Raw genomic sequence first — 25,729 nt, forward strand, 5'->3', positions numbered from 1 at the left:
CCTACCCTCATCTTCTTTATTTCTCCTCCGTACTTTGTCTGCCCCTCTCTTTGTCATTGCCTGTGACACACGGGAGCCAAATGGGTTTCGTGGCTCCGACATCGGCCCGAGGATTGCTGGAGGCTGAGCTGGTGTTGGAGTCCGTGAGTTCCTGTGCCTGTCGGCCAGGTGGGGATTGAATTAGCTGTCATCCGACTCCTGCAGCACCAAATCTGTTCTGTTTTCTTAACCAAATGCTTCCCTCCCCCGTCGGTACCATAACAGATCACGTTAGCATCACCAAACAGTAGCTGCTTCTGATAAATGACCAAGAGCTTTTAGAAATTGCTAAAAGCTTGAAATTCAGCTGTAATATAGCCCTGAAAGAACTAATTCTTTAAAGTTTTCTTGATTGGAAACTAGAAATCCGTTTTTCTGTATGCATCCCGTATTTCCCTGGTCCTGGACACCGAGGGCTCTCGCCCACTTGAAGTGCTTTACCTCTCCAGACCTGTCGTGTAGGTCCTCATGCCCCCTCCCTCCCTCCCTTTTGCCCCTTCTCCTGTCCTCAGCCGCACCCCTGCCTGGGGAAAGCCTCGCTGCTCTGTTTCTAAGACTCCATTCAATAGTACCTCCCTTCTTTCCCGAGAATTCATCCCTGCCTGCTAGTTCCATAGTGCTTTGTTCGTTCTCCAGAATAATTAGAAGCGGATAGTATAGCAAGCTGAGTTATAGAGAGAAGCCATGGGATATGGTGACAGTGTGGGCTCTGCAGCCAGACAGTCTGGATTCACATTCTTCTCCTCCACTTAACTCCTGTGCAAACTTGGGCGAGTTCCTCAAGCTCTCCGAATGTCAGTTCCTAACTTGATACCTAAGCATGAAATAGTACCTACCTCAGAGGGTTATTGGGAGCATGCAATGAGGCAGATGTGTAGATGTTTATATAATAGTGCCCAGCACAGAATAAGCACTTAATAATGTGCTTGTTATTGTTTTATTGTTGTTCTCTCTCCCTCATTAGATTATGAATATTCGAGGCAGGGACCATGGCTTACTCATTGTGTATCTCCAGAGTGCCTAGCACAGAGCAATGACACATCCAATAGATACTCTTGGATAAAATTTAACAGCCGAAGCTTAATTAGCAAGGAAAGTTAGTTAAAAACTTGATTCTGAAGGCAAAGATAATCCCTGTTCATCTTTTAGCAGTGAGATAACCAAAAAGTGGTATGCATCTAATAACTAATTATACATCGGAAAATGAGGACATATCATATCCGTTTAATATCAAGTGTGTAGAATGTTAAGACAACATGAGTAAATTAGTATTTAAAAAAAATTATTTTAGTATTTTATTGTTTTAAGGCAGGTGCCTTTTTTACTCATTCCACTTTTAGTGTTAGGATTTCATAGAAGTGAACAAAATTAGGATTTCAGGAAATTTTATTTTATTTTAATTAATTAATTAATTTTAAAAATTGTATGTATTTATTCATGAGAGACACAGAGGGAGAAGCAGGCTCCCTGCAGGGAGCCCAATGTGGGCCTCGATCCCGGGGCACTGGGCTCACGCCCTGAGCTGAAGACAGACGCTCAATCACTGAGCCATCTAGGCATCCCGGATTTCAGGAAATTTTAATTTATTAATTACACAATGACAGAAGTTCAGATTGTTTCATTAGGAAAGGCATTAAAATCTAGTGGAAGTATTTGAATTAATAACCCTTATGGAATGTATTTTCTTCCTGGCTTAACGTCATTATAAGTAGGGAAATACTCATGAATTTTGCAAATAAAATAATAAGTGTTCTTTGATAACTATTCATGTGTTCATGCTTTGTCAATTTTTAGTCTTGAAATTAATACTTAAAGTGAACTGTGTAAGTCAAAGTACATTGAGGTTCTAGATGATTGTTGGTAAGTCTGTTGGTTTAAGGCATTTTCTGCGTCCCCAGCCTCCAGATAACCACCTGCCACACCAAGGCAGTAATAGTAATAAAAATACCACCCGCAGTTACATAGTCTCTCGTGCTCGTCATGGTCATGATCCCATGGGGGCCTCACAGCCATTTGTTAGAAAGATCATTTGCTGCCTGTGGCAGGTGAGACCCAGGGAGCGTAAACACAATTGTGCCGTGTTAAGGGACCATGGAGCAGTAAGGCTGGGACCTGTATCCTGGTTTCTTATTTCAGATCTTATATTCCTTTCCCCAGGGGTGGCATGTGACCTGCCATAATTAACATTAGACTACCCCCACTTATTTCCCAAAGGGTTTTAAGAACGCTTTCTCTGATTTATTAGCTGTAATTGCCATGTCTGTTTCCATTGCTGTGATCCCTGCATTTTAAAATGAATAGATGGAAAAAAAAATGAATCGATGGTTAGATGAAATGACAGACGGGTTCCTTGTCAGGTGGCAAAAGGTAAAATCGTGACAGATGTAACAAATGGGTGTTCCCCTGTGATGTTGTTCATTAGATTTACAACTTTTCCGCAATAAATGGTCACTTCTTTTAAAGAAATATACAAATATTGTAGTCTTACTATGAAAATCCAAACATTATTCATTATTGATACAGTTTTCCCAGCACTTTCAGCCACCTTCTGTCCATCTCAGAGCCCTTCTAATTATTATTGAGCAATATTCCATATTGGACTTTAAAGGATATTTTAGAAGCCAAACTATGTAGCTTTTGTCTCTATCTGATCTGTTCGTACTCCTCTGAGTTTCTGTAATTTGTTGTCGTGTGGATGGTTTTACAAGTTTAAACTTCGGTCGAAAACATTTTCTGACTTCTGAAAATTATAGATGTCATTTCCTTTTTTAGCTCTTTTAGAAAATGTCAGTATGTCTTTTTAAAATTAATTTTAAAATTAATTTGATAATCTGTAAGTCATGTTTTCCTAGACAGTTGTACATTGATTTTGAGTCATTTTTGTGTTCACAGTAAAGTTATTTTATTGAATTTTATAGTTCTTAGGTTTTAATAAATGTCCAGTATGTAGTGTTTTATTGGGATTTTGACCTGTTACTTAGTCAGTCTTTTATTTTTTTCCTTTTTGCATACCTCATTATATATACTTAAAATAAATTTATATACAGAATAGAAATTGATTAGATTAATAAATGAATTTATAAAAAAAAAACACTTTGTGTCGCCCTCAGGTCATTAAATGTTTAAGTGAGAGTAGTAGAAACCTTTTTGTGCATTTGTCTTAGGCAGACTATTTCTACCAAATATCTTCTTAGCATCTTCAATTTAAAAGAAGTATTCAGACTTCCAGTATTCAAACTCTCAGAATACTTTATTCAACAGAACACTGGTGTGTGTCCAATGTGTTCCAGCATTGTTCTAAGCACAGCAGTTAAAAACTCATTTTAAAGTTAATCACTTGCTTAAATAGAACCTTTTTAAAAATATCATCATGCCACACAGACTTCCATTAGTTTTACAAACAGTGGGTCACTTTTATCGAATACAAGTGCCAGGAACTATTATTAACATAATGGGTCCAGAAAAATAAGTGAGATCCTCTGCATTAGAAAATCCTGCTCCTCTAGTGAAAGAGGCAGACGTTGAGTTACCTTGTGGTGTTGCACATGTTAGTTGTGACAGAGATGCCTGCAGCGTGCCCGTGAGGCCGGAAGAGGGAGCTGCCTGCTAGAAAAGCAGCGCCCAGAGGAGTCCTGTAATCGGTCATCCCAAGACGCCCCATTTTAAGGATGTCTTTCTCCTCGCTGTCAACCACTCTTATTCTGATCCCTCTTTGACGTTGCCTGCAGAATTCTCTCTCTCTCTCTCTTTCTTTCTTCCTTCCTTCCCTTCCTTTCCTTTCTTTCCTGATTTTATTTATTCATGAGAGATACAGAGAGAGAGGGAGAGAGAGAGGCAGAGACACAGTCAGAGGGAGAAGCAGTCTCCCTGCAGGGAGCCCGATGTGGGACTCGATCCCAGGTCTCCAGGATCACGCCTTGGGCCAAAGGCAGGCGCTAAACTGCTGAGCCACCCAGGGATCCCCGCCTGCAGAATTTTCTTGCTAGAAATCGGATCTGCCCAGTTCAGGAGTTTGCCAGACAAAAGAATAGGAGAGCATTTCAGTGAGGGATCCTGGTGGGAGCAGCACCCACAATGGCATCAGAAACGTAGGAAATCTCAAGGATGGATCAAGTCAGGGTGGCCGGGCTACCGGTGGTGGTAGAGGGAATGTTCGAAGAGGAGTTTGAGGCGTAGATTTTAGCCAAATCACAGGATGTACTTAGGTTTGGGGGGCAGGGTTCTCTAAACATTGGAGAACTGGAGTGTTCTTTAAAACAACAAGATCAAATTTGTTTCTTGGAAGGAAATTCTGTTGGGAACGTGGACATAGGATTGGAGAGACATTGACATCAAGAGAGAAACTTTGGGATGAATTCTTGAAACAGTTTTTTTTTTTTTTTTTTCTTAAGATGGCTAATTATTTGCCTCCTGAGTACATAGATTTATTTTTTATTGAATGCTGAATAATTTATAATTTAACAATCCCTGATAAAATATGTAAAACACTCCTTGATCAGCCCCAAATCCAGCTGTTCTATTTGTTACCATGTTTTTCTAACCTGATTTCTAACATATTTCTTAGTCTCAGGGGTACTTGGGCTGAGATCAGAGTTTGCTTGAATCTAAGTTTCTATTAAGTCTGTGTTCCTTTTGTTTGTATGGAGTCTGCATTTCTTTTTGTTTCTGTTAAGTCTGAATTTCTTTTTGTTGACAGTCTGAATCCATCATAAATCACCTTAGAGTTCCATAAGTCCAAATTAATTAAACTCACATTTGTGGTAGGCCGCGTTGGTGCTTCTGTCTATAATTGATTGTTGTAAAATTGATAGAGTGATCGCCCAGACCCCTGATCTGTTTAATGCTATCGACTTCAGCAGTAGGTGTGTTACCATGGGAAAATTCACTTTCGAGTGTGAAGTAATTCCTTGTTTACTGCTTTAACTCTTGGAAATACAGTTTGCATTTCTCTGTAGTCTCTGCTGCTTTTCTTCTGTGCTTCTGTGTGGTGTCCAGATATCTCCTTTAACTGATAAATCGTGCTCACTGTTAAGTATCGTGCACATCACATTCAGCAGCCTGGCCAGCGGCATACAATCAGGGACAGCTCGTAGCCGTCTGAACTGTCCTTTCTGGTTTCTGCATGCTCACGTGCCAACTTTCTTTGTGTTTTTCATGTGTGTTCAGAATACGATCGTCGAGGCTTCTATTCAGCTTCCTCCCTCCCTTTTCTCGCCAAAGCAAAAAAGGGAAGTCAGATCACCTGATGACTCTCTCTACAAGCTCCAACTCATCGCATTCCGCAACGGAAAACTCTTCCCAGCCACTGGGAATTCCACAAACTTGGCTGATGATGGAAAGCGGCGTACGGTGGTTACCCCAGTGATTCTCACCAAAATAGGTGTGTTCGGTGGCATATGTTCTTCCTGTAGTGACCGGACAGTGGAACTCTATGATAAGCTGTACCAAAAAGTGCTTATTTTTGTTCCTTCTCCTTTTAATGAGTCCCTAGTAAAAAAAAAAAAAAAAAAAAAAAAAAAGAACTGCAGAGTGCCCATTGGTGTATAAGTCGACATTTAATTGTTTCTGAGGTTTGTTTCAGAAATCTTTCCATCTCCCATCTTCTCCAGATGGCGTGAATGTGGATACCCACCACATCCCTGTTAATGTGACACTGCGTCGAATCGCACACGGAGCAGACGCTGTGGCCGCCCAGTGGGATTTCGATCTGCTGAACGGACAAGGAGGCTGGAAGTCAGATGGGTGCAATATACTTTACTCGGATGAAAATATCACTACCATTCAGTGCTACTCCCTTAGTAACTATGCAGTTTTAATGGTACGGCAGTTGTTAATTTCATACATGAACACTAAATTTCTTAATTGTTTCCCCTATGCATTTAGTTAATCTTGAAGATTTTTTTTTTTAAACTTTCAATATAAGTTGTTGACTTTAGTTAAGAGGTGATATTTGGTGTAATTCTGAATTTAAAGGGAATTTAAGTTACTACCAAGTACAATGTATGGGATTGAACTTGGTTATAAGGATTTTCAGTCACCTTTATAAGGGGATCAGTTCAACTAAACTTTGAGCTTATAAAAAAAAAAAAAAAAAAAAAAAAAAACTTTGAGCTTATGAAAATTTGGAGACATTTGGGGTTTTATATCGTCCAACTCTTAGTCAGGAATGAGTGACTCATTTGCCCAAATACACGGTGCACAGTGAGATTTTTCTTCTTTGCCAGCTAGCACTTTTCCCCACGATACATCCTAAGTTTTAGACTCATGAATTTAGAGTAGTGGTGGCAAGTTCAATTTAGTCACGGTAAATGACAGTATTGACATGGGTCATGTCTTTCTGCCTTTAACTCTAATCAAGCTAATGTTATTTTCTGTTATTCACCACTGTTCATACCTGTTAGTCTTTGGTAGCCAATTTCTTTAGTCTTGGGGAAACTAAAATGTGTAGATAGATGTACATAAACGTGTGTGTGAACATACAGAGACCGTTCTTTTATTAACGAGTTACTTAAGTGAACCTGGTTCCCAAGCTGGTAAGTGTGAAATGAGCCATAATACTTTATATTTTATGCTACAGTATATACATGGAGTATGTGGGCAATGAATTTGGAGAACAGTGAAAGGAATTACTTATGAATCTGAAAGACATTTTAGAGAAATGGCACAAGGCTAGCGTGGGAGCGAGGATGCTTATGTTTCTGTTCCTGCCTCCAGCTCTGAATCTGTTATCTAGACAGTATTTTATCAAAGCACTAAATAATCTTGAAACAGGATATATCTTAGCTTTCGTAAATTCTCCTTTAAAAAAAAAAAAAAAAGCGCAGGGCACCTGGGTGGTTCAGTCAGTTCAGCGTCTGACTCCCGATTTTGGCTCAGGTCATGATCTCAGGGTCCTGGGATCAAGCCCTGCCTCTGACTCTGCACTTAGCAGGGAGTCTGCTTGATAGTCTCTCCCCCCCGCTTCCTCCTCCCCTCCCCTGCTTGTGCTCGCTCGAGCACACATGCGCTCTCTCTTAAATAAATTAAAAAAAAAAAAAAAAAAAAAAGCTCATTTACCACTAGAAATGATTTTGAAGGCAGCTTGAAGTGGAATAGACTTCCCTGAACTCCTTTTTTGGTTTTCTCTTCGCACCTCAACTAAGTACATGCCTTACCCAGCATCTGGTGAGACAGACAGACGAGGAAATATATTGTTTATATATTGTTTAGCAGGGCGTGAGGATTGTCTTCAGTGACCCCCATTAATACCTCGGTTATTTAGCTCAGCTGACAGTGGGTGGAGTCTACACTAGTCAGACTCAGCATATTTGTTTAAGTCATTTATCCTTTTCTCGTGTATAGTTCCTGTTGATCGGTGTAGGCTTCTCACAAATAGAAGAAGTGCGACACCTGTAAGTCTGAGTCTGGTTTCTCTAAGTTCACATTTTATTATTTCGTAGTAACCGTTCACATTTAAGCACGGGGCATTAATTAAAATACGAAACACTTTTAAACTATTTTCTTTCACTTTAAAAGTGTTTTATCGTTCCGGTTTTGATTATAAAATAACCCGAAACTAGGGAGTACTGGAGGAGAAATAATAGAGCTACAACATTATCTGAACTTTATATAATAACTAGAAAAAGTTAGGCAAAATAAATGAAACAAAACACACAAAAGGCATTTTATAAGCCTCCTTGTTAATGACATGATACTGCACATGTGAAACTTTTATTTTTATTTAATACTAGTTAAAAGTGTCTAGTTTTGAACTTCCTTGCTGTTCTTCTAAACTATTTAAATTGGTATAATCCTTTTTCTAGAAGGAATAAGCTTTTTTATCTTTCATGCTTTTAATCTTTTAAAAAATGTAATACACAATTCTTTAAAGCTAAAATACGGTACTGAGATATTTTTCTATTTTCAAAGAATAGCTTTTCTTTCGCTCTTTTAAAATATAACTGTGCCACCTAGAGGCAGCAAAGTGAAACATATCTGAAATTGTTAAATATTACAGTAAAGTTATTACATGGGATTTTTAGAGTAGCTAATTAAACACAAAGGCAGAGCTAATGAAATTATACCTACTCTTGAATAAACTTATGTCTGAGATAAAAAGGTATCTTCTAAATATTGGAAATCCTCTTTTTTCATTCCTGACACCATTTTGAATAATAGATAAAAGCTTATTTTTCTTGAAAGCTGTCTTAATACGTGGCTTTATGTAGCCAGTCTAAATTCCTATTTTGGAGGATAAAAAACTTTTTCCTGATCAGGTTTTAAAGGATTTTTGTATTAAAAAAACAAGACCAAAAGACTGTATCTGTTTGCAAATCCGGAATAGATACCGTAGTTTGGTTCAGTAGAGGTCCTGCTGTCACCAGTTATGCATAACCCGGGTCACAAGGGGAGTCAGAGGAGAAAAAAAAAAAACATAAACAGAAATCAGGTTTGTTTGAAATACATAGTCAGAAATAGTAGGAACTGCGGCAGGAAGATTCCTAGAAGTTGGCGTCAGTAGGAGACAGAACAAAAAGTCGTAGGGAGATAAGGAGTAGGGTCAGGCCGTGTGTAGTACTTGATCCTTTAATTGGTGACAGTAGTGAAGATAAAAAAGGCCTCTGTACCTTGCTTCTGTTTTGTTACTGTGTTCACACAGAAATATGGCAAACTGGAGAGCTCCGTTTGTTTCTACATCCCCCCAGTGTGGCTCTGAAATTTTGTCCATATAAAACCTGCTGAATGAAAGCCAACCTCAGCTTCATCTATGCTGTAGTTAAACACGAACGCTAGAGCAACATTTTTTATGTATAATTCTTAAATAGGTACTGCATTCACATGGATCAAACCTTTTAATTATTTCTTTTTTAAAAGATTTTATTTATCCATTTATTTATTTTTCTATTTATTTAAGGGAGAACAGGGGCAGGGGGCAGGGGGCAGGGGCAGAGGGAGAGGGAGAAGCAGGCTCCCCGCTGTGAGAGGCAGGGAGCCCGACGTGGGGCTCCATCCCGGGACCCCAGGATCACGACCTGAGCCGAAGGGAGACACTTCACTGACTGAGCCACCAGGCGCCCGAACATTTCAGTTATTTCTACATATTAATAACGTGTAGTGAAAACTTGGCCTCCAGCCTTCCTTCCCATCAAGGTCATTCTGTACAAAGTAGGTAACCTACCACTAATGTTTCTTGTCTGTTGAAGAAGGTATTTTCATGTCTATTCAAACAATATAAAGTCCTCTGTTTAGTTCCATTTTTACATGAAGGCTGCGTGCTGCAAACATTTTTTCAGACTATGCTTTTTTTTCCGCCCCCGTCCACGAGACAGTATATCTTGTGACAGAGATGATGCCCTTGGAACAGTATATCTTAGGGTACCTTACGATGGTGATACGATGCTCCTAATTTTCATTAACTGCTTATGTTCCAGGCATCCTCCTGCAGTCTATACGTGCATTAACTTATTTGCTCATTTTAGCTACTTCTTGACGTCTAGTACTATTATCACTTACCCTCAGTCTGTAGATGGAGAAACTGAGGCATTGCAAGATTAAGCACTTTGCCCAACTATACAAAGTCTGTGTTGGAATTGGGATTTGAATTCAGACTCCGGAAATCAGTGTTCTTAATCACTCCACTAAATCTCCATTCGGAAATCTTCTTATATCTTCTTCATTCTTTTTTTTTTTTTTTTTTAGGATTTATTTACTTATTCTAGAGGGCAAAGACAGCAGGAGAGAGTGTGGGAGTGAGTGGGGGAAGGACAAATAAATAATTTCAGTTATTTCAATCTTTCACGTAAAATCTTTTTAAAAATCTGCAGGATAAGTTTTCTGAAGCGGCCTCAAAGGGGGACCAGTTTTGTTCAGTGGAGATAGCATGCAAAGTGCATAGATAGATCTTAAGTGTTTGCCTTCATGGTATTTTTATGTGAAAACACACATTTGGCTACCATCAAGATTAAAATTTTTGCTTGAGCACTTGTTAGCTCTTCTGAGCCTCTTTCTGGCTAATTCTACTGCCATCTCATGAGAAATCCCTCACCCCCCGTGTCCTTCACCCTAGACCAATTTTGCCAATTCTTAAGCTTCATCGAATTGGAATTCTACAGTATGCACTCTTCTGTGTGTGGCTTCCTTCCCATCATCACGTCCATGAGATCCATCTGTTTTGGCATGTAGCGACAGTGTATTCTTTTCCATTGCTCCATAGTTTGTGGTAGGAAAATACCAGAACTTGTGTGTTCCGCTTTGGATGGGCATTTGGGCTGTTGCTAGGTTCTGGCTATCAAGAGAAACGTGCCCTGAGTAGTCACGTACATCATTTTTGCTGGCCATAGGCCCTCGGGAGTGGAATTACTGGATTGTAGGCTCCCCGTATATTTAGCTTTGGTGGGCGATGCCATGCAGTTGACCAACGTGGTGGCTTCGGCTTATGGTCTCACCAATAATGAGTGTTTTAGTTCTTTCACATCCTTGCCAGTGCTTGCTAGTGTTAAGTCTTTAATTTTAGCCCTTGGTGGTGGTATTAGGATATGTCATTGTGGTTTTAATTTGTTGTTCTCTGTTGACTAGTGATACTGGACACCCCTCCATTTTCTTATTGTCAGCTGGGGTAGCCCCTGTTGTGAAGATCTTGCTCAGATCTTGCCTCTTTTCATCATCTTTGACTCCTTAAATTGTTTTTCTTTCAGTTTTATTGAGATACAGCGAACAGGCAACCCTGTATGAGTTTAAGGTGTACCGCATAATGACTTCCACGTGTTATGAAATGATCACCGCAATAAGTTTAGTCAACATCTCTCATCTCCTAGAGGTTCCAAAAAAAAGAAAGAAAGGAACATTTTATAGTCTCTACAGTCTCAGCAACCTTCAAATACACTGCACACTGGTATCCTCTTATCACTGGGAGTTGTACCTTCTAACCGACCTTCATCCAATTCCCTTCATCCCATCTCCTGCCTCTGGTCACCATAGTGATGGTCTCTTTCTCTGTGAGGTTTTGTTTATTTGTTTGTTTGTTTTATTTTGTTGTTAAGATTCCACATATAAGCCTTGCCTATTTTTAACTTGGCTACCTGTTGTTTTCCTGACTCACAGGAATTCTTGATAGGTATTGCGAATAGGAAGGAGCGCCTTGTTGGATTTTGGGTTGCAAGGGTCTCTCCCAGTCCATGCCTGTCTTGATGGGTTTGGGCTGCTCTAATGGGCTGTAGCACGGGCTGGGTGGTTTATAAAGAACAGACGTGTACCTCTCACAGTTCTGGAGGCTAGAGGCCCAGATCAAGGCGCCAGCAGGGTGGGTGTCTGGTGAGCGTCCGCTTGTTGGTTCATAGACGGCGTCAGGTGGAGAGGGCAAGGGAGCTCTCCGGGGTCCCCTCTATGAAGGTGCTGATCCATGCATGAGGCCACGCTCATGACCTGATCACCTCCAGTGGACCCCACCCCTTAACACCATTCAACATAGGGACTTTGGAAGGACACATTCAGTCTATAAAAGTGCCTTTTTTTTCTTTTTCTCTTAATGTTGTCTTTATGGACAATTTCTAAAGTTTTGCTTTTTATAGTTAGTGCTTTTTTATATATTACTTAAAAAATATTTCTCAGGCTTCTGGGTGGTTCAGTCAGTTAAGTATCTGCCTTTGACTCAGGTCATGATCTCAGGGTCCTGGGATCGAGCCCCACATCGGGCTCCCTGCTCCGCGGGGAGTCTGCCTCTCCCTCTCCCCTCCCTCCTGCTCATGTTCCCTCTCTTGCGCTTTCTCAAAAAAATAAATAAAATCTTTTAAAAAAATATTTCTCTACCTCAAGATTATGGAGAGATTCTTTGTTTTAGGAAGCTTTAATATTTTTTATCTTTAACATTTAAGTCCATGATTGGACTAGAATTGCCATAGGGAGCAAAATCTTGATATTCTTCTTTTTTCCTTAGGGAAAAAATTAAAAGCAGCACAGAAGTCATAGTTTTTTCTTTTTTCTTTTCTTTTTTTTTTTTTTTTCATTTCTGATTTCAGGTCTATTTTTATTTATTTTTATTTTTTTTAAGGTCTATTCTTAAATTTTATTTTATTGGTAAACGTTTTAATAATTCTTTGAACTCTGACAGAAGGTATTCCTTTTGACTTCTTTCCATTGTTCAGGTCCTGGCAAGTTTAGGTAATTATTGATTTATAATTATCTGTATTATTAATATAATGGCAGTGGATTATTTAAAACTGCCAATGAGGGGTAACTGGGTGATGGGCAGTAAGGAGGGCACTTGATGTAATGAGCACTGAGTGTTAGAAGCACTTGATGAATCTCTAAACTCTACCTCTGAATCCAACAATACACCGTAGGTTAATTTAATTGAATTTAAATAAGATTAAAAAAACAAAAATAAAACTGACAGTGGTTTTATATTTAGTAAGTCTTAGGCTAGAAGGAACATGTAAATTTGTGAATATCTGTTTATCAAGTTAACAAAAATTTTCAGAAACTTTTTTCTTTTTTAAGATTTTATTTATTTATTCATGAGAGACACAGGCAGAGGGAGATGCAGGCTCCCCGCAGGGAGCCTGATGTGGGACTTGATCCCAGGACCGCGGGGTCTCGCCGTGAGCCACCCGGGCGTCCTCCGCAAACTCTTCTTCCATTTATTTGGGTCCCTAATCGTCTTTATGATTTTTTTTTTAAACACACTTTCAGGTGTTTTTATAGTCTCTGCATTAGTGACGCTAACTAACTCCTGTGAGACCCTGCACTTTTCATGTCCTTTCTCCAGTGTTTTCTTACACTTCGTGCCGCAAAGAGAATGACCGGTGTCGCCGGTGGGTGATGGGCTGTTGTGTCCCTGCCCAGGCCCAGACTCTTCTCTCACTTACTGCAAATGGCTTTACTTCGTGTTCTGGCAGGCGCCTCCCGGTGGTCCTGTTGGGGCAGCGTCTCTCCTGGTATTTGTGTTCCGGAATCACTAAGCTGGTGCGTGGTCGCTAGTACAATGGGAACTAACCGGATTCAGATTTCTACTTACGCTGTTGCTTGAGATCTTTCACTTCTATCCCATCTCACTCTTGTCAGTTTTCTCAGTGGTCTCACGTCCTTGGGTTTCAGTGCGTCAGAGGTTTCCTGGGGGCGCCTGGGTGGCTCAGTCAGGTGGACGTCAGACCCTTGGCTTCGGCTCAGGTCACCATCTCAGAGCCGTGGTTTCGAGCCCTGCATCTGGCCCCATGCTCAGCGCAGTCGGCTCGGGATTATGTCTCTGCCTCCCCCTCGGCCTCTCCCCCTGCTCCCGCACACACTCTCTCTCTCTCAAATAAATAAATCTTTAAACAAACAACAAAAAAATAGATGTTTCCTTAGCTTAATTTGTTTTCTCTATCCCTGGGGTCTGTAAACCATGGTCAACATCTCACCCACAGGCCCAGTCCCATCAGCTGCTTTATTTTAAATGGTTACATTTCAGGTGGTTAACAAGCACCTGCATAGTAGCCTTAATTTCCCTCTTGGCCCTCAAAGCCTAAAGAGCTTACCGTCTGGCACTTTTTACCCTTTTTTTCTGAGTCGCTCTCTCGGCAGGGGCTCTCCTCCACTTGGGCAGGTCCGTTTGTCGTGACAATCCACAAGGGTCCAGTAGAAGCAGGGCCCCGCGGGACCAGGGACAGCAGCATCTGTGCCCCTCTCCAGGTGTAACTTGGAATTATAAAGAGTCTTTGCCCATTATTTCAACCTCCAGTGTCTTTCTTATATTATGTTCTATTCACTTGGCTTTTGAAAAATACTCATTTAAGTGTAGATATTACATACAGTATATTTTGAGAACTGAATAGGCACTTTGGGGTTTCATTAGCTACTATGTGGCCACTTGTGTTGGTAACTGTCCCGCAAGGCCTGGGGAAGGAAGGCACATTTGTGTGCCCGCCTCTGGCCCCTTCCCAAACCTTGCCAGGTGGTCGGTGGTATCTAAACTTCATAGGGAGGCAACTGCTCCAGAATCACATAGCCAGGAGGTAGGTTGGTGACAGGTTATTGAACATTTCCTAAAGGAATGTAAAGAAAGGGGCCTAGAGCCCAAATCCTAGATACTGAAGGTTTATCTCCAGTTATCAGTTCAGCACTGAAATGGTAGCTTCTTGTAGAAATTGAGAGGGAGGGGCATGTGGGTGGCTCAGCAGTTGAGCGCCTGCCTTCAGCTCAGGGCGTGACCCCGGGGTCCCGGGATCGAGTCCTGCATCAGGGGTCCCCGCAGGGAGCCTGCTTCTCCCTCTGCCTGTGTCTCTGCCTCTCTCTCTGTGTCTCTCATGCATAAATAAAATCTTTAAAAACAAAAGAAAAAAAAAGAAATTGAGAGGGAATGTGTCTGCTGTTACTAGCATCTAACTGGTTCTCATTGCCCCCGTGTTTCTCGAGTTTCCCCATTGATCCTCTGCACTTCTGGCAAAATGTGAGTGCAGTGAGGCCCTGTACCATAGACTCGTCTCGCGGGCATCTCACAGGGCACATTGTGCAGGCCTCACGGTGATGGGCTTTTGCTCTTGTATTTTCCCTTTTTTTGGTACTCCGTTTACAGCCTGTCAGCTCTCGAGGGCAGGGACTGCATTCTGCGTTGCGCTGAATATCCGGTGCTTGGCTTAGTGCCTGGCCATGGTGGGTACCCAATTAACATGTGTCAAATAAATAGATGAATTGCAGGTTTGAGACTCATCACAGCGTAGTGGAGCACTCAGACTGGAATTCAATTTCCCATGTTGTATCTCCAGCTTCCTATTAACTGCGATTTCTGTCAGGCTCTGTGGGCCTCTGCTCATCATCTGTTACAGTGAGGGCCTTGTTAAGGTGTCTGATGCGATCTTTTTAGATCTATAATTTGTATATTGTCGACTTCTGATTCTTCTGTGGGAAAATTGGCCCCCCTTCTCCATCTAGCTTTTTTTAAGATTTTATTTATTCATGAGAGACACAGAGAGAGAGAGGCAGAGACACAGGCAGAGGGAGAAGCAGCCTCCCTGCGGGGAGCCCGACGTGGGACTCGATCCCAGGACCCCGGGGTCACGACCTGAGCAAAGGCAGATGCTCGACCCCTGAGCCGCCCAGGTGTCCCGCTCTCCAGCTTTCCTAGGTGTGTCCGGCATCTCCAGATTAAAGATGCATTTACTGTGAACTACTGCCTACATCCAGCTGTCAGTTTATAGTTCCCAGAGTCAGTTTAGAAAGATAATTTAGGAACAGGATCTCATGACCCTACAACTTGGGCTTTGACAACCCCCATTTTCTGGCGTGGCGGCCGTGGCCGGGGTGGACGCATCGGCCCAGCCTGCTCCGGTCCCTTATAAGGAAGGAAGCCTAATGGTGTTTTCGTTTTAGTAGGGCACTGTCTGCATAGTGTTCAAGAGCACAGACTTGGGAGCCACGTTCCCTTGGCCCTAACTCTCAGGGCGCCATTAACCTCTTTGTGACTCACTTGTTGAAGCTATAAAACGGGGCAATACACCTAGCTCGTTGTGTTACCCAGTGGAAAGTGCTGGCACGGCGCCCGGATTGTGGTCAATGCTATAGAAATGATTTGCTGTTATCCACACTACTGATTTCTGAGCTCTTTAGTCCCCAAACCGTCTTGTCTTTGCCATCGTCAAACCCTGTTGCCACCTGGTTGTGGGTCTCTCTCCCCTGTGACTTGCAGCTCCTTAAGGGCAGGACCTACGTGTTGCTATTACGTCCTCAGGGCCTTACGCAGGGTTTAGTCCACTTGTACTTGTTGAACTTGGCTGCAGATGGTGAGTGAGGCCTGTGTAGTCTTGGGTGACTTGGAGGTACCGCTGTGCTGTGCCCTGTCACGAGGCTGCGGCCGTCTCTCCGTTACCCTTGCGGCAAAGTCCGTACCCAGATTTACAAAGAGGATGCAGAACAAGGCTGCGTGTGTGTGTATTTGTGTACCTCTGCATGTGTGTCTATACATGTGCCCCGAGTACTTCACGCAGTAGAGGTGAGGAGTAGCATGTGCACATGTTCAGAAACGTGCAGCTGGAATCGGTGCTTTCTGTTTTCCCCTCAGGATTTGACAGGATCTGAACTCTATGCCCAGGCAGCCAGCCTGCTGCACCCCGTGGTTTATACGACCGCCGTCATCCTCCTCTTAAGCCTCTTGGCGGTCATCGTCAGTTACATATACCATCACAGGTAAGAAGGGAAACTTGGCCAACAGGGGACTTTGACCGGAAGGAGTTTATTTCACATCGAACGAGGATAAAACTGAGTTTCACACCATGCCGTCTTTCCAAAGTAAGAGCGGTTACTCTAGAATACATACGAGCCTCCTTCGTGTCGTGCAGTTGGAGACATAAGCCCAGGAGATGGTAAATTCACCTCCTACAGCATCCAGTCTGCTCGTGGGGCATGGGGGCCACAGGGGGTGAGGTGAGCTGGGGACTTGTTACCTGCGGACGTGTCTTCCAGAAGCGGACTCGGCTGATCTTTCTGTTTTATGACTTTGTGCATGTTGTGATATTCTTTATTTTATAGATGACACTTGTAAGACAGTCTGTGGCATTTAAACATGAGTATAGTTTCTGTTAATTGGAGGCAGAGCTACAGAAACTTTTATTCTATGGTCGGCAATAATAAACTAGAAGGATTTGCTAAACAGAAATTCACTGTACAAGAGGTTCTCCTAGAAGGTATTTTCCTATTTAAGCTGGACCTAGGTGGCATTTCTTGACATTTAGTTAAGAAACAAAAGGAGGTTTTTGATATTAAAAGAAAGAGAGACTTCAATGTTTTTGTTATGAAAGGCCAGGGAGAAACTGTTCTGGGCATTTAGACCACGTTACCCTAATAGGTCAGGAAAAGCAGAGATTGGCACCTTGCAGAAACCCCTTGGAAGCAAACAAGTAGTCCAGCTGTCCTAAGATGTCGCGACGAACAGCGGCCCGGGTATTTCTTATTATGGAGAATTTGTTTAGCCTTTAGTTGGGAACAATAGTTTCATAAATGACTTGTCTTTTTTTAGTGCATCGAGTAAAATGTTAAGAAACTGTGTTGAGTTAAATAATGTCTTGAACCCTGTGTGTGTGTGTGTCTGATAGTACATGTATTTTAAATGAAATGTTTAAGCATAAAACATTTACGTTTGGCCTTTTATGCAGCTGGAATTGCTAACTTGTGGATGAATATCATCCGGCTTCACATGGACCAGCCTGAATATTAATATTTTTTTTTCCCTTTTAACAGTTTGATTAGAATCAGTCTCAAGGGCTGGCATATGCTTGTGAACTTGTGCTTTCATATCTTCCTGACCTGTGTGGTCTTCGTGGGAGGAATAACCCAAACCAGAAATGCCAGCGTCTGCCAAGCGGTAAGTCAGAGTGGAAAACTGAAATGGGAAAAAATAATGATATTAGAAAGTAATTTCATGTTTTATTAACTGTAAAAGAAAGCCTGTTTTCTAAAGTCGCTTTTCTTTTTCAACCGAGCGTCTCACTTTTACACGTTTTTACCGATATGCTTCAGGTTTTGAACTATTATTTCACAACCAAACATGTGACTTAGGGAGCTTGTCTCATTATCCTTGGGAATTCATTGCTTCTTGTTCTGTCTTTTAGGATGCCGAACCCTTAATTAAAAAAATTGGTAGAACCCTGATGTCAGCTAAGAGAGAAGTGATACTTTCTGACAGTAGGGTCTTAAAAATTACTTCATTTATTTATGGAAACAACAGGAATTTGTGAAAGATTTAACTGTAAGATATAAAAGCCAGAAACCTCTCACGTGTGCTAAATATGAAATATCAAAGAATATTCAACTTTAATTTCAAATAAATTATTACACATGTAGCCTTAGTGAACAGTATTCTTCTGGGATATGTATTTAAAAATACAAATCATTCAACATATGAATAGACATAAATCAGTGTGCGTATTTCCTAAATGTGCGTATTGTTTTCCATATGCATGTCAGGAAGTGGTGCCATGTAGTAATTGAGTTCAAACTGCCTGGATTTGGGTCTCTGGTCTACTTTACTGTTTTTATGGGTAATTTATTTTACTTTTGTTTTAATTGCCAAAAAATAAAAATAAAATAACAGAAGATTTACCCTCCACAGACATTTTGAGTGTATGGTTTAATATTAAATAGAAGTACAGTGCTGTACAGCGGATTTCTGGAACTTTCTCTTCTTGCATGACTAAACACTGTGATAAACAGCAACTTGCCATCCCCCTCCCCTCCCAGCTCTGAGCAGCCACTGTTTTACGGTCTGTCTCCGTGAGGTTGACTATGTAGATACCCCATCTGAGTGGAATAGTGCAGCGTTTATCATTCTGCGACTGGCTTCTTTCACTGAGCATAAAGTCCTCAAGGCTCACCCGTGTCGTTGCATCGGATGGGATTTCCTTCCTTCTGTGTGGCTGAATAGTATTCCACTGTATGAATACATCACCTTTTCTTTATCCATTTATCTGTTGCTGGACATTGATTTGGTTGCTTCTATCTCTTGGCTGCTGCGAATAATGCTACCGTGAACATAGGGGGGAGATACTTCTTTGAGATCCTGTCATTTCAGTGTTTCACTTTGTGTCTCAGCTTTCTCACCCATAAATGGGGAATAATATTTGAGTTGTTGACAGATGACATGATCATTTATGTCAAAAAGAAAATCCTACAGTAATTTATAGATAAATTATTTGAAGTAATTGGAAGGTGTAGCCAAGGGTGAACCTAAGCTTAAAGCACAGAAGTTTGATGCAAGCATGCAGAAATGCAACTACGAGAAAGCCTAAGTAATGTGAAGATGCCATGTATATAGCATCAAAGAACATCAGGTACCAAGAAATAATGAAAGATGTTCACGATTTACAGGCAAAATCATAATAGGTCTTTAAGAAGACCTAAATACAAAAATTAAAAAATTAAAAAATTAAAAAAATTAAAAAAAGAAGACCTAAATGCATGGTGGGTATACTAGGCCCAAGGATACGAAGTGTCAATATCAGAAAGATGGCAGTTTCTCTGAAATTAATGTGCACATAAGAGAATTTTTCACGGCACACAATAAAATCGTTTTTAAATTTACATTAAAAGCCAAGGACCAAAGATAAAGATAGCCAGGACGCGTCTGCAAAGGAAGAGTAGAACAAGGAACACGGTCCTTCTAATCATCAGAATTTAGGAGGCTTCTTTCGTCATTAACTCTGTGGCATCTGGTGTGGAGAGAGACCTGACCAGCACAGCAGAACAGAGACTCAGAAGCAGACCCATGTGGAACTTCGGTATGAGACGGAGGTTTGCATGCCTCATCACTTGGGGGAAGAGGGCCCTCTGTGTAGTAAAAAGATGCTGGGGAAAATCCACGCGTAAGAACCTTAGAGTGGACCTGTACCTCAGGCCTTATGAAAAGTGTCAACCGTGCATGGACTAAAAACCTAACATGGCCAAGCCAAAAATGTTAAAGTTTGTATTAGAAAATATCACAGTCCTTGGTCCCTTTTTTTCATAAAGATGGTATTTATTTATTTGAGAGTGAGAGAGAGAGCATGAGAGGGGTGAGGGACAGAGGGAGAGGCGGGCTCTCCGCTGAGTCAGGAGCCCAATGCAGGGCTGGATCCCAGGACCCTGGAATCATGACCTGAGCCGAAGGCAGACTCTTCACCGACGGAACCACCCTGGTGCCCCGGGATGGGGATTTCTTTTTTTTTTTTTTTTTTTAATTTATGGGATAGGGATTTCTTAAATGGAACACTAAAAGGCATTGACTAGAAGAGAGATAATTTTAACTAAATTAAAAATAAGAGCTTTTGTTAATTAAGGTTCCTTAATGAAAGTAGAAAGACAAGCAAATTGGAAGATGCTCTTCTTAATACATGTCATTGGAAGGGCAGTGGAATAAAAAAAATCAATTAAGAACTATAATCAATGAGAATGACACAAACAACCCAGGAGAAACAGTGGTGAGCATGGACAGGCTTCTCCTAGAAGCGTAGTGTCCACAGAGTCCGTGCGCATGGGAAGAGGTGCTCAGCGTGGTTGGCGGTCATGGAGATTGAAATGACGACAGTGGGGTTCCACTCATGCCTTTGCTGTCAGCAGAAATCAGTCCTGACCAACATGTGGATGCACGTGGTTACACACCGTGGGTGGGAATGTAAGCGGATGATTCTGGGCAGCTCTGCAGCCTGAGGTCAAACGTGCCTAGACCCTGGGACCCAGCAGCCCCACTCCTGACTCCGAGGGTGCGCTCGCCCGTGCACATGAATATTCAGAGCAGCACTGCGCATGACAGAAAAAATCCTGGAGGCAACCCAAATGCCTGTCGGTGACAGAGTGAATGAATAAACTGTGATATTATGCAACAGTCAAAACTAATGAATTACAACAATGTGTAACAATATGAGTAAGTCTGAGGAATATATGTGAAAAAATTAAGTCCCATAAATTACGCCCAACCTGCTGTCCTTTTTTTTTTTTAATAAAGCAAGAAGTAACTAAAATGAAACTGTTCGCTTTTAATGAAAATAATGCAGATCCAGTAAAACTGTAGAAGGAAGACAGAGGGATGATAAACATACGATAAAGAGGGATGATTGCCTTGGGTGAAGGGGACTAAATTGTTTGATACAGGTTTTGGTCAAGGTCTTACCTTCTGTCTTGCTGAGAGATTCTCAGGCACTTAGGAATAATGACTGATTAAATAAAATCAGAGTGTGCTTGGTCTAGTCACCAGAATGTGTCCTAAACCTAAGGTTGGCAATCCAGTATTGTAGTGCTGACATCCAGCTCATACTGCAGGTGGGCGCAATCGTGGAGAGGATTAAGGCACTCAGGAGACCTGGTATACAGTAAGTGCTCAATAGATACTAGCTACTACTACTCCTACTGTCACTATTGACAAAATTACCTCTCAGCTGTGCAGAATATTTCTGTTGCAGGCCGTTGGTATACACTGGGAAGCAGACTGGATTGGAGCCTGTGAGAGGTCAGGTAATGGGTCTGGAGTCCACTGCCTCTACGCACAGAAGATGGTCGTGTTCTCTGAGTTCCTCCCCACCCCGCCCCCCATTTTGATCCCTACTCATCTTGTTTGTAGGTCTCAGTTTACTGTTAACCGTTGGGGAGATGCTGTCCCTCCCCTCCCTTCATTACCTTGTGGTGCTTGCGACATCTCCACGATGCCTACCACACTTTGCAGTTGACTGGTGTTTCCGTATTTGCCGTCTCTGGACCCGACGCTCCACAGGGGCAGGAGTCCCATTGATCTGATTGCCCCGTGTTTATCCAAGGATCAGCATTGGGACTTGACCCAGAGTAGGTGATACTAGATCCCTAACAAATATTTATTGGGTGAATGAACAAAAAGGGCCCCCGATTCACAAATAGTGGGAATCACTGGACCCTGGCGCCATTTTGAGCAGAGGCTATGAGGAGAGTGCACAGTGGCGGTGGTGGGAGTCTCAGTTTTGTGTAAAAGGATTCCTTGTTTTCACGGAGCAGACACATTTATTTCCTTAGGAAATGAATAGAAAGAGGCCGTTGTGAAGAGGCCTGCCTTTCACCGTCCTGAATGATACACGTTTTCTAGAAAGAAAAGGAGAGGAATTTGTGCAGCGTTCAGGGCCTCTACGTTGAATGTCCGTGACTTAAAGATTTTTTTTTTTTTTAAAGGAAAGGCAAGTCTTGACATGTTTTCACACGGCATTAGCTTCTGTTTTTACAATGTTCTCCCGTTCCTCTATGAAAGACAACATTCTCGCCGTTTCTGACTCAGACATGACCGGCTTCACTGTGCCGTTGTGGTAGTTCGGTTGGGAGCCTGCCGACGGGGGTTGGTGGAAGCGGCAGGACCAGCCTGGCGTTCCAGACACTGGCAGGTGGGTTCTAACCCTGTGTCTGCCGGGATGCCTGGTTCAGATGTAGGAGAGACGTGAGGGTTCAAAGCGGACAGAGAGGATTCCAGAGAGAATCCTGGAGACGTCTTCGGTGCAAGGAGGTGGTTTTATTAAAGCACGGGACAGGCCCGGGGGCAGGAAGAGCTGTCCTGAGGTCATGAGGAGGGGCCCATGATATACATTCAGGGAGGAGCTTAGGAATAGCCAAAGCCTCTAAGGAATTTCGGAAGCAAGGTTTCCAGGACCTTGAGAGGACTAGCTCTTGTGGGACGGGAGGGGAAGGTCATTTATTGCAGTCTAGTAAAACCTTAGCCTGAGATCCTGTAGATGTGTATTCATGGGTCGTACGCTTGGGGGATGATGGCCAACACGTATCTTGAAAGTAGAGATAAAGCAGGTTTCCAGGGGAATTTTTATATGTTAAAGCAGACTTCAGGCTCCTGGGGGTCGGCCTAAGAGTGCCCATTGCCCTCAGCAACGTAGGACCATGCAGGCGGTTGAGCCCCTGGTGGAAGGTCCCTCTGCCTGTTTCAAGGACTTGTCAGTGGGCTGTAGGCAGTAAGGAAATGCAATAATTTTTTCTTCTGCCTTTGTTTCCACCTCAGTATGACTAGTCACTTAACCTAGCAGGGCCTTAACGTGTCTTCCGTAACGTGATGGGTTGGGCTCGTTAACCTCTAAGTGATCATTAAGGTTCTTCTGCCCCTCAGTCACCTGTTAGAATCCTAAGGTTCCAACAGGGAAGCCTAACGTGTGCGTACCTTACGTGTAGTTTCCTGTGTGCGCATCATCGGGGTATTTTATGTCCGTATTTCCCTTGCGGAGCTCATAGTCTCTGTGGACGGTGAGAACGGGTTCCACTAGGGTTTCCACCCCGTTCTGCGTCCTAGGTCAGTCCCACGTTCTACAGGCTTGGGCTCTCTTTTGCAGAAGGAGTTGAAGGAGAGCTAAGAAGCCAAGTGCCAGAGTGGCCGGGGCTGTGGACTCCGGGTTGGAAGGGTCCTGGGTTTTGGGTCATGATGTGCTGCCAAATGATTGTGTCATCATTCATTTTCTAGTCCTTGGTTTCCTTAGCTATGCGGCGGAAAGATTTGGCTGGATCTTGTTGAAGTCACCTTGTTGGCCTACCACTCCATGATTTACTTTATTAACTACGGCGCCGGCTAACCTTCCCTGGTGTCCTTTCGTGTCTCTCACCCAGAGTTCTTGTGCCGTGGCACGTGAAATGCATTGGGGAGATTTAATCAGCGAATATTAAGGCATTTTGCTTGCCAACTCCTGCGATGTGTTATCTTCACTTTCGTATTAACCCTAGAAGGCACTTCTTCCTCCTGTATTTTATCAGTACAGAAATTGAGTCTTAGGGAATTGATGCAACTTGCCCGCAGATCGCCAGGGCTCTTGGGTGGCAGAGGTGTGGTTCAGATGCCAGTCTCCCTGACTCAGGCGTCCCTCAGCGCCCCCTCGCCCCCCATCACTGTGCCTCACGATTTAGTGAAGACCAGCATGGCATAATGGAAGGGGCATGGGTCTTGGAAACCAGCAGACGTGGGTTGGAGACACAGGCCTGCCACTGAGCCCGTGACCTCTAGTGGATGATTTCATGTCTTTCAGATGCCCTCTCCCTGTCTGTAGCTCAAAGTTAATAATACCCTTCACCGAATGGTGACATTAGGAGGATAAAATGGAAACACATACAAGTTGTCTTAATAGGTTTTGGGGGCACGCAGCGGACATTCAGTAGTGGGAGCTGTTTTTATTTCCTGTGCATTCATACATGATTATATGAATATTAAACGTCTTTTTCCCCCCCCACACTCACTATATATGCTGTACTCTCTTAGGGTTACTGGTGGTTAAAAATCAATATAATGTCCAGTCTCTAGTTTGTGAGAGCTTATGGTTTGGTAACCTATAGAGTGCAAATTCTTGAGGATAGTTATTTTTATATCCATTTTACAGCTTGGAAATTGATCTCTTGAGGTCAAGTGACTGTCTTAAGTCATCACCTGTTGCATTTAGTTAATCGTTTACAGGCTCCATGAATTATACTTAGTCCCAAACTTTACGGCCTTTCCACGTGTATTTCCCATTTATGTGAAAGAAATGCGACAATGAGGTTGCATTTCACGTGTCTGATGGAGAATCCAGGAGGAAGCATCCCATTCCAAGAGAAATACCCTCCCTGCCAGTTCTCTCTTCCCCCTTTTATTAAATCTGGTTCTCGTGGATTACCTGGGGATTTGCTTACATGATGGTTACGAGGTGACATCAGACTCCTAAAATTCTGCTCTTCTTTGTTTGAAGGCTTTAGTATCTTTCAAGCATCAGCACTCTGGAAATTTTGAAGTGCCGTAAGAAACGCTTCAAAATCTAAAGGTTGAGCTTTGCCTCTTAGATCTAAAACAACAAAATGCTCCATCTTGCACCTCCTGTGTTGAAAATGTTTTCACTCCTATTTTTTAAACTTATTTACTCTACAGCTCTGTCTCGTTCTTCTGACCCCGGCCTCTGAGAGATCTCCGCCAGTGGTGAAGCCTACCATTTTGAGTCAATACTAGTGATTTATCTCCAACGTTTCAGTGTCGATGGACCAAATTCATTTACACTATTTTTACTTACAGTATTTGGTGTGACTCCAGATTGCTTAAGGTTTCTTTTATGCTTTTTTGTTTTCTCTGTAAATTGTGCTTTTATCATACAGACAGTAAAACGAATGGAAACCAAGGAGCCACTTTTTTCCTTATGTAGAAAATAACTGAATTTTCTAGGCTGGCCAAGCCGGATCCACCCTGCCAGCACTTCCCGAGTCAGTGTAAGATTCACCCTGGACAGGGATTGTCCTCTCTTTTGTCTTGCAAAATAAGACTTGGCTTTCCACTTGCCAGATTTCGGCTGCACGCTGATTCTCATTAAAATGAACTCTGGGCAGCGATCTAAATGCCTTTGACCTAGGTTTGATAATGTCAGTCAGTTTGATTTTCTTGAGATTGGGGAGCCGTCCTTTTAGAATGAAAAAATTTGTCTTGAAGATTTTCACTAATAGGATTTTACCTGTGGTAATTATATAAAGCGAAATGATCAAAAAGATAGGAAGTAATTAGTCAGATAAGAAAGCTGAATTATGTCCTTGATGCTCCAATGACACAGACACTTAGTTTTATTAAAATGGATTTAAACCTTCCCTAGGCCCTTACGTATCTCCAACTAGAATTTTATCTCCAGATAGAGTTGGTTCACACCACGTGGTAAACATGTGCCCACCACTCCTCTGGGGAAGGAACTTAAGTAATGTGACCATTCCATACACTGCAATTTTCCACTATTTTGGGGGGTACCTGTTGTGTCTCCAATCTTGTGCCCTTACAGTCCCTACAGAAACCCTAGGGATGGTGATTGATAACCTTCCCTCTATTCCAATGAGGAAAATTAATTTAGAGAGGTAACATTATTCACTTAAAAGCACCCTCCTAATAAGTAATGATAAAAACATAGATAGTATTTTTCTTGATTGTTTATGTGCCAGACAACATGCTGAATCTCTAGGTAGACTGTCCTGGTTAGCCCCACCCACGGCACCTCCATCTCTCTCTCTTTGCAAACGAGGAAACCAGTGCTTGCGGGGTTATGTGCCTTTGCTGAGGTATCACGGCAGATACCGGTGGATCCTGCTTTTAAAACCAGGTAAAGGGCAGCCCCGGTGGCTTAGCAGTTTAGCGCCGCCTTTGGCCCAGGGCGTGATCCTGGAGACCCGGGATCGGGTCCCGCATCGGGCTCCCTGCATGGAGCCTGCTTCTCCCTCTGCCTATGTCTCTGCCTCTCTGTGTGTGTGTGTGTCTCATGAATCAATCAATCAA

General features: G+C 42.4%; 1 protein-coding gene across 1 annotated transcript in view; it reads left to right on the plus strand.

Moving 5' to 3' along the window:
- ADGRA3 (adhesion G protein-coupled receptor A3) overlaps positions 1-25,729 on the plus strand; it is a 121,142-nt gene that overhangs the window by 90,048 nt on the left and 5,365 nt on the right. Inside the window, exons 13-16 of the mRNA XM_072809105.1 lie at positions 5,206-5,419; positions 5,649-5,857; positions 16,049-16,173; positions 17,224-17,347. Of these exons, the coding sequence (XP_072665206.1) occupies positions 5,206-5,419; positions 5,649-5,857; positions 16,049-16,173; positions 17,224-17,347 (672 nt within the window). The remainder of the gene's footprint in view (positions 1-5,205; positions 5,420-5,648; positions 5,858-16,048; positions 16,174-17,223; positions 17,348-25,729) is intronic.

Source organism: Canis lupus, chromosome 2 (assembly GCF_048164855.1).
Source record: "Canis lupus baileyi chromosome 2, mCanLup2.hap1, whole genome shotgun sequence".
NCBI lineage: Eukaryota > Metazoa > Chordata > Mammalia > Carnivora > Canidae > Canis > Canis lupus.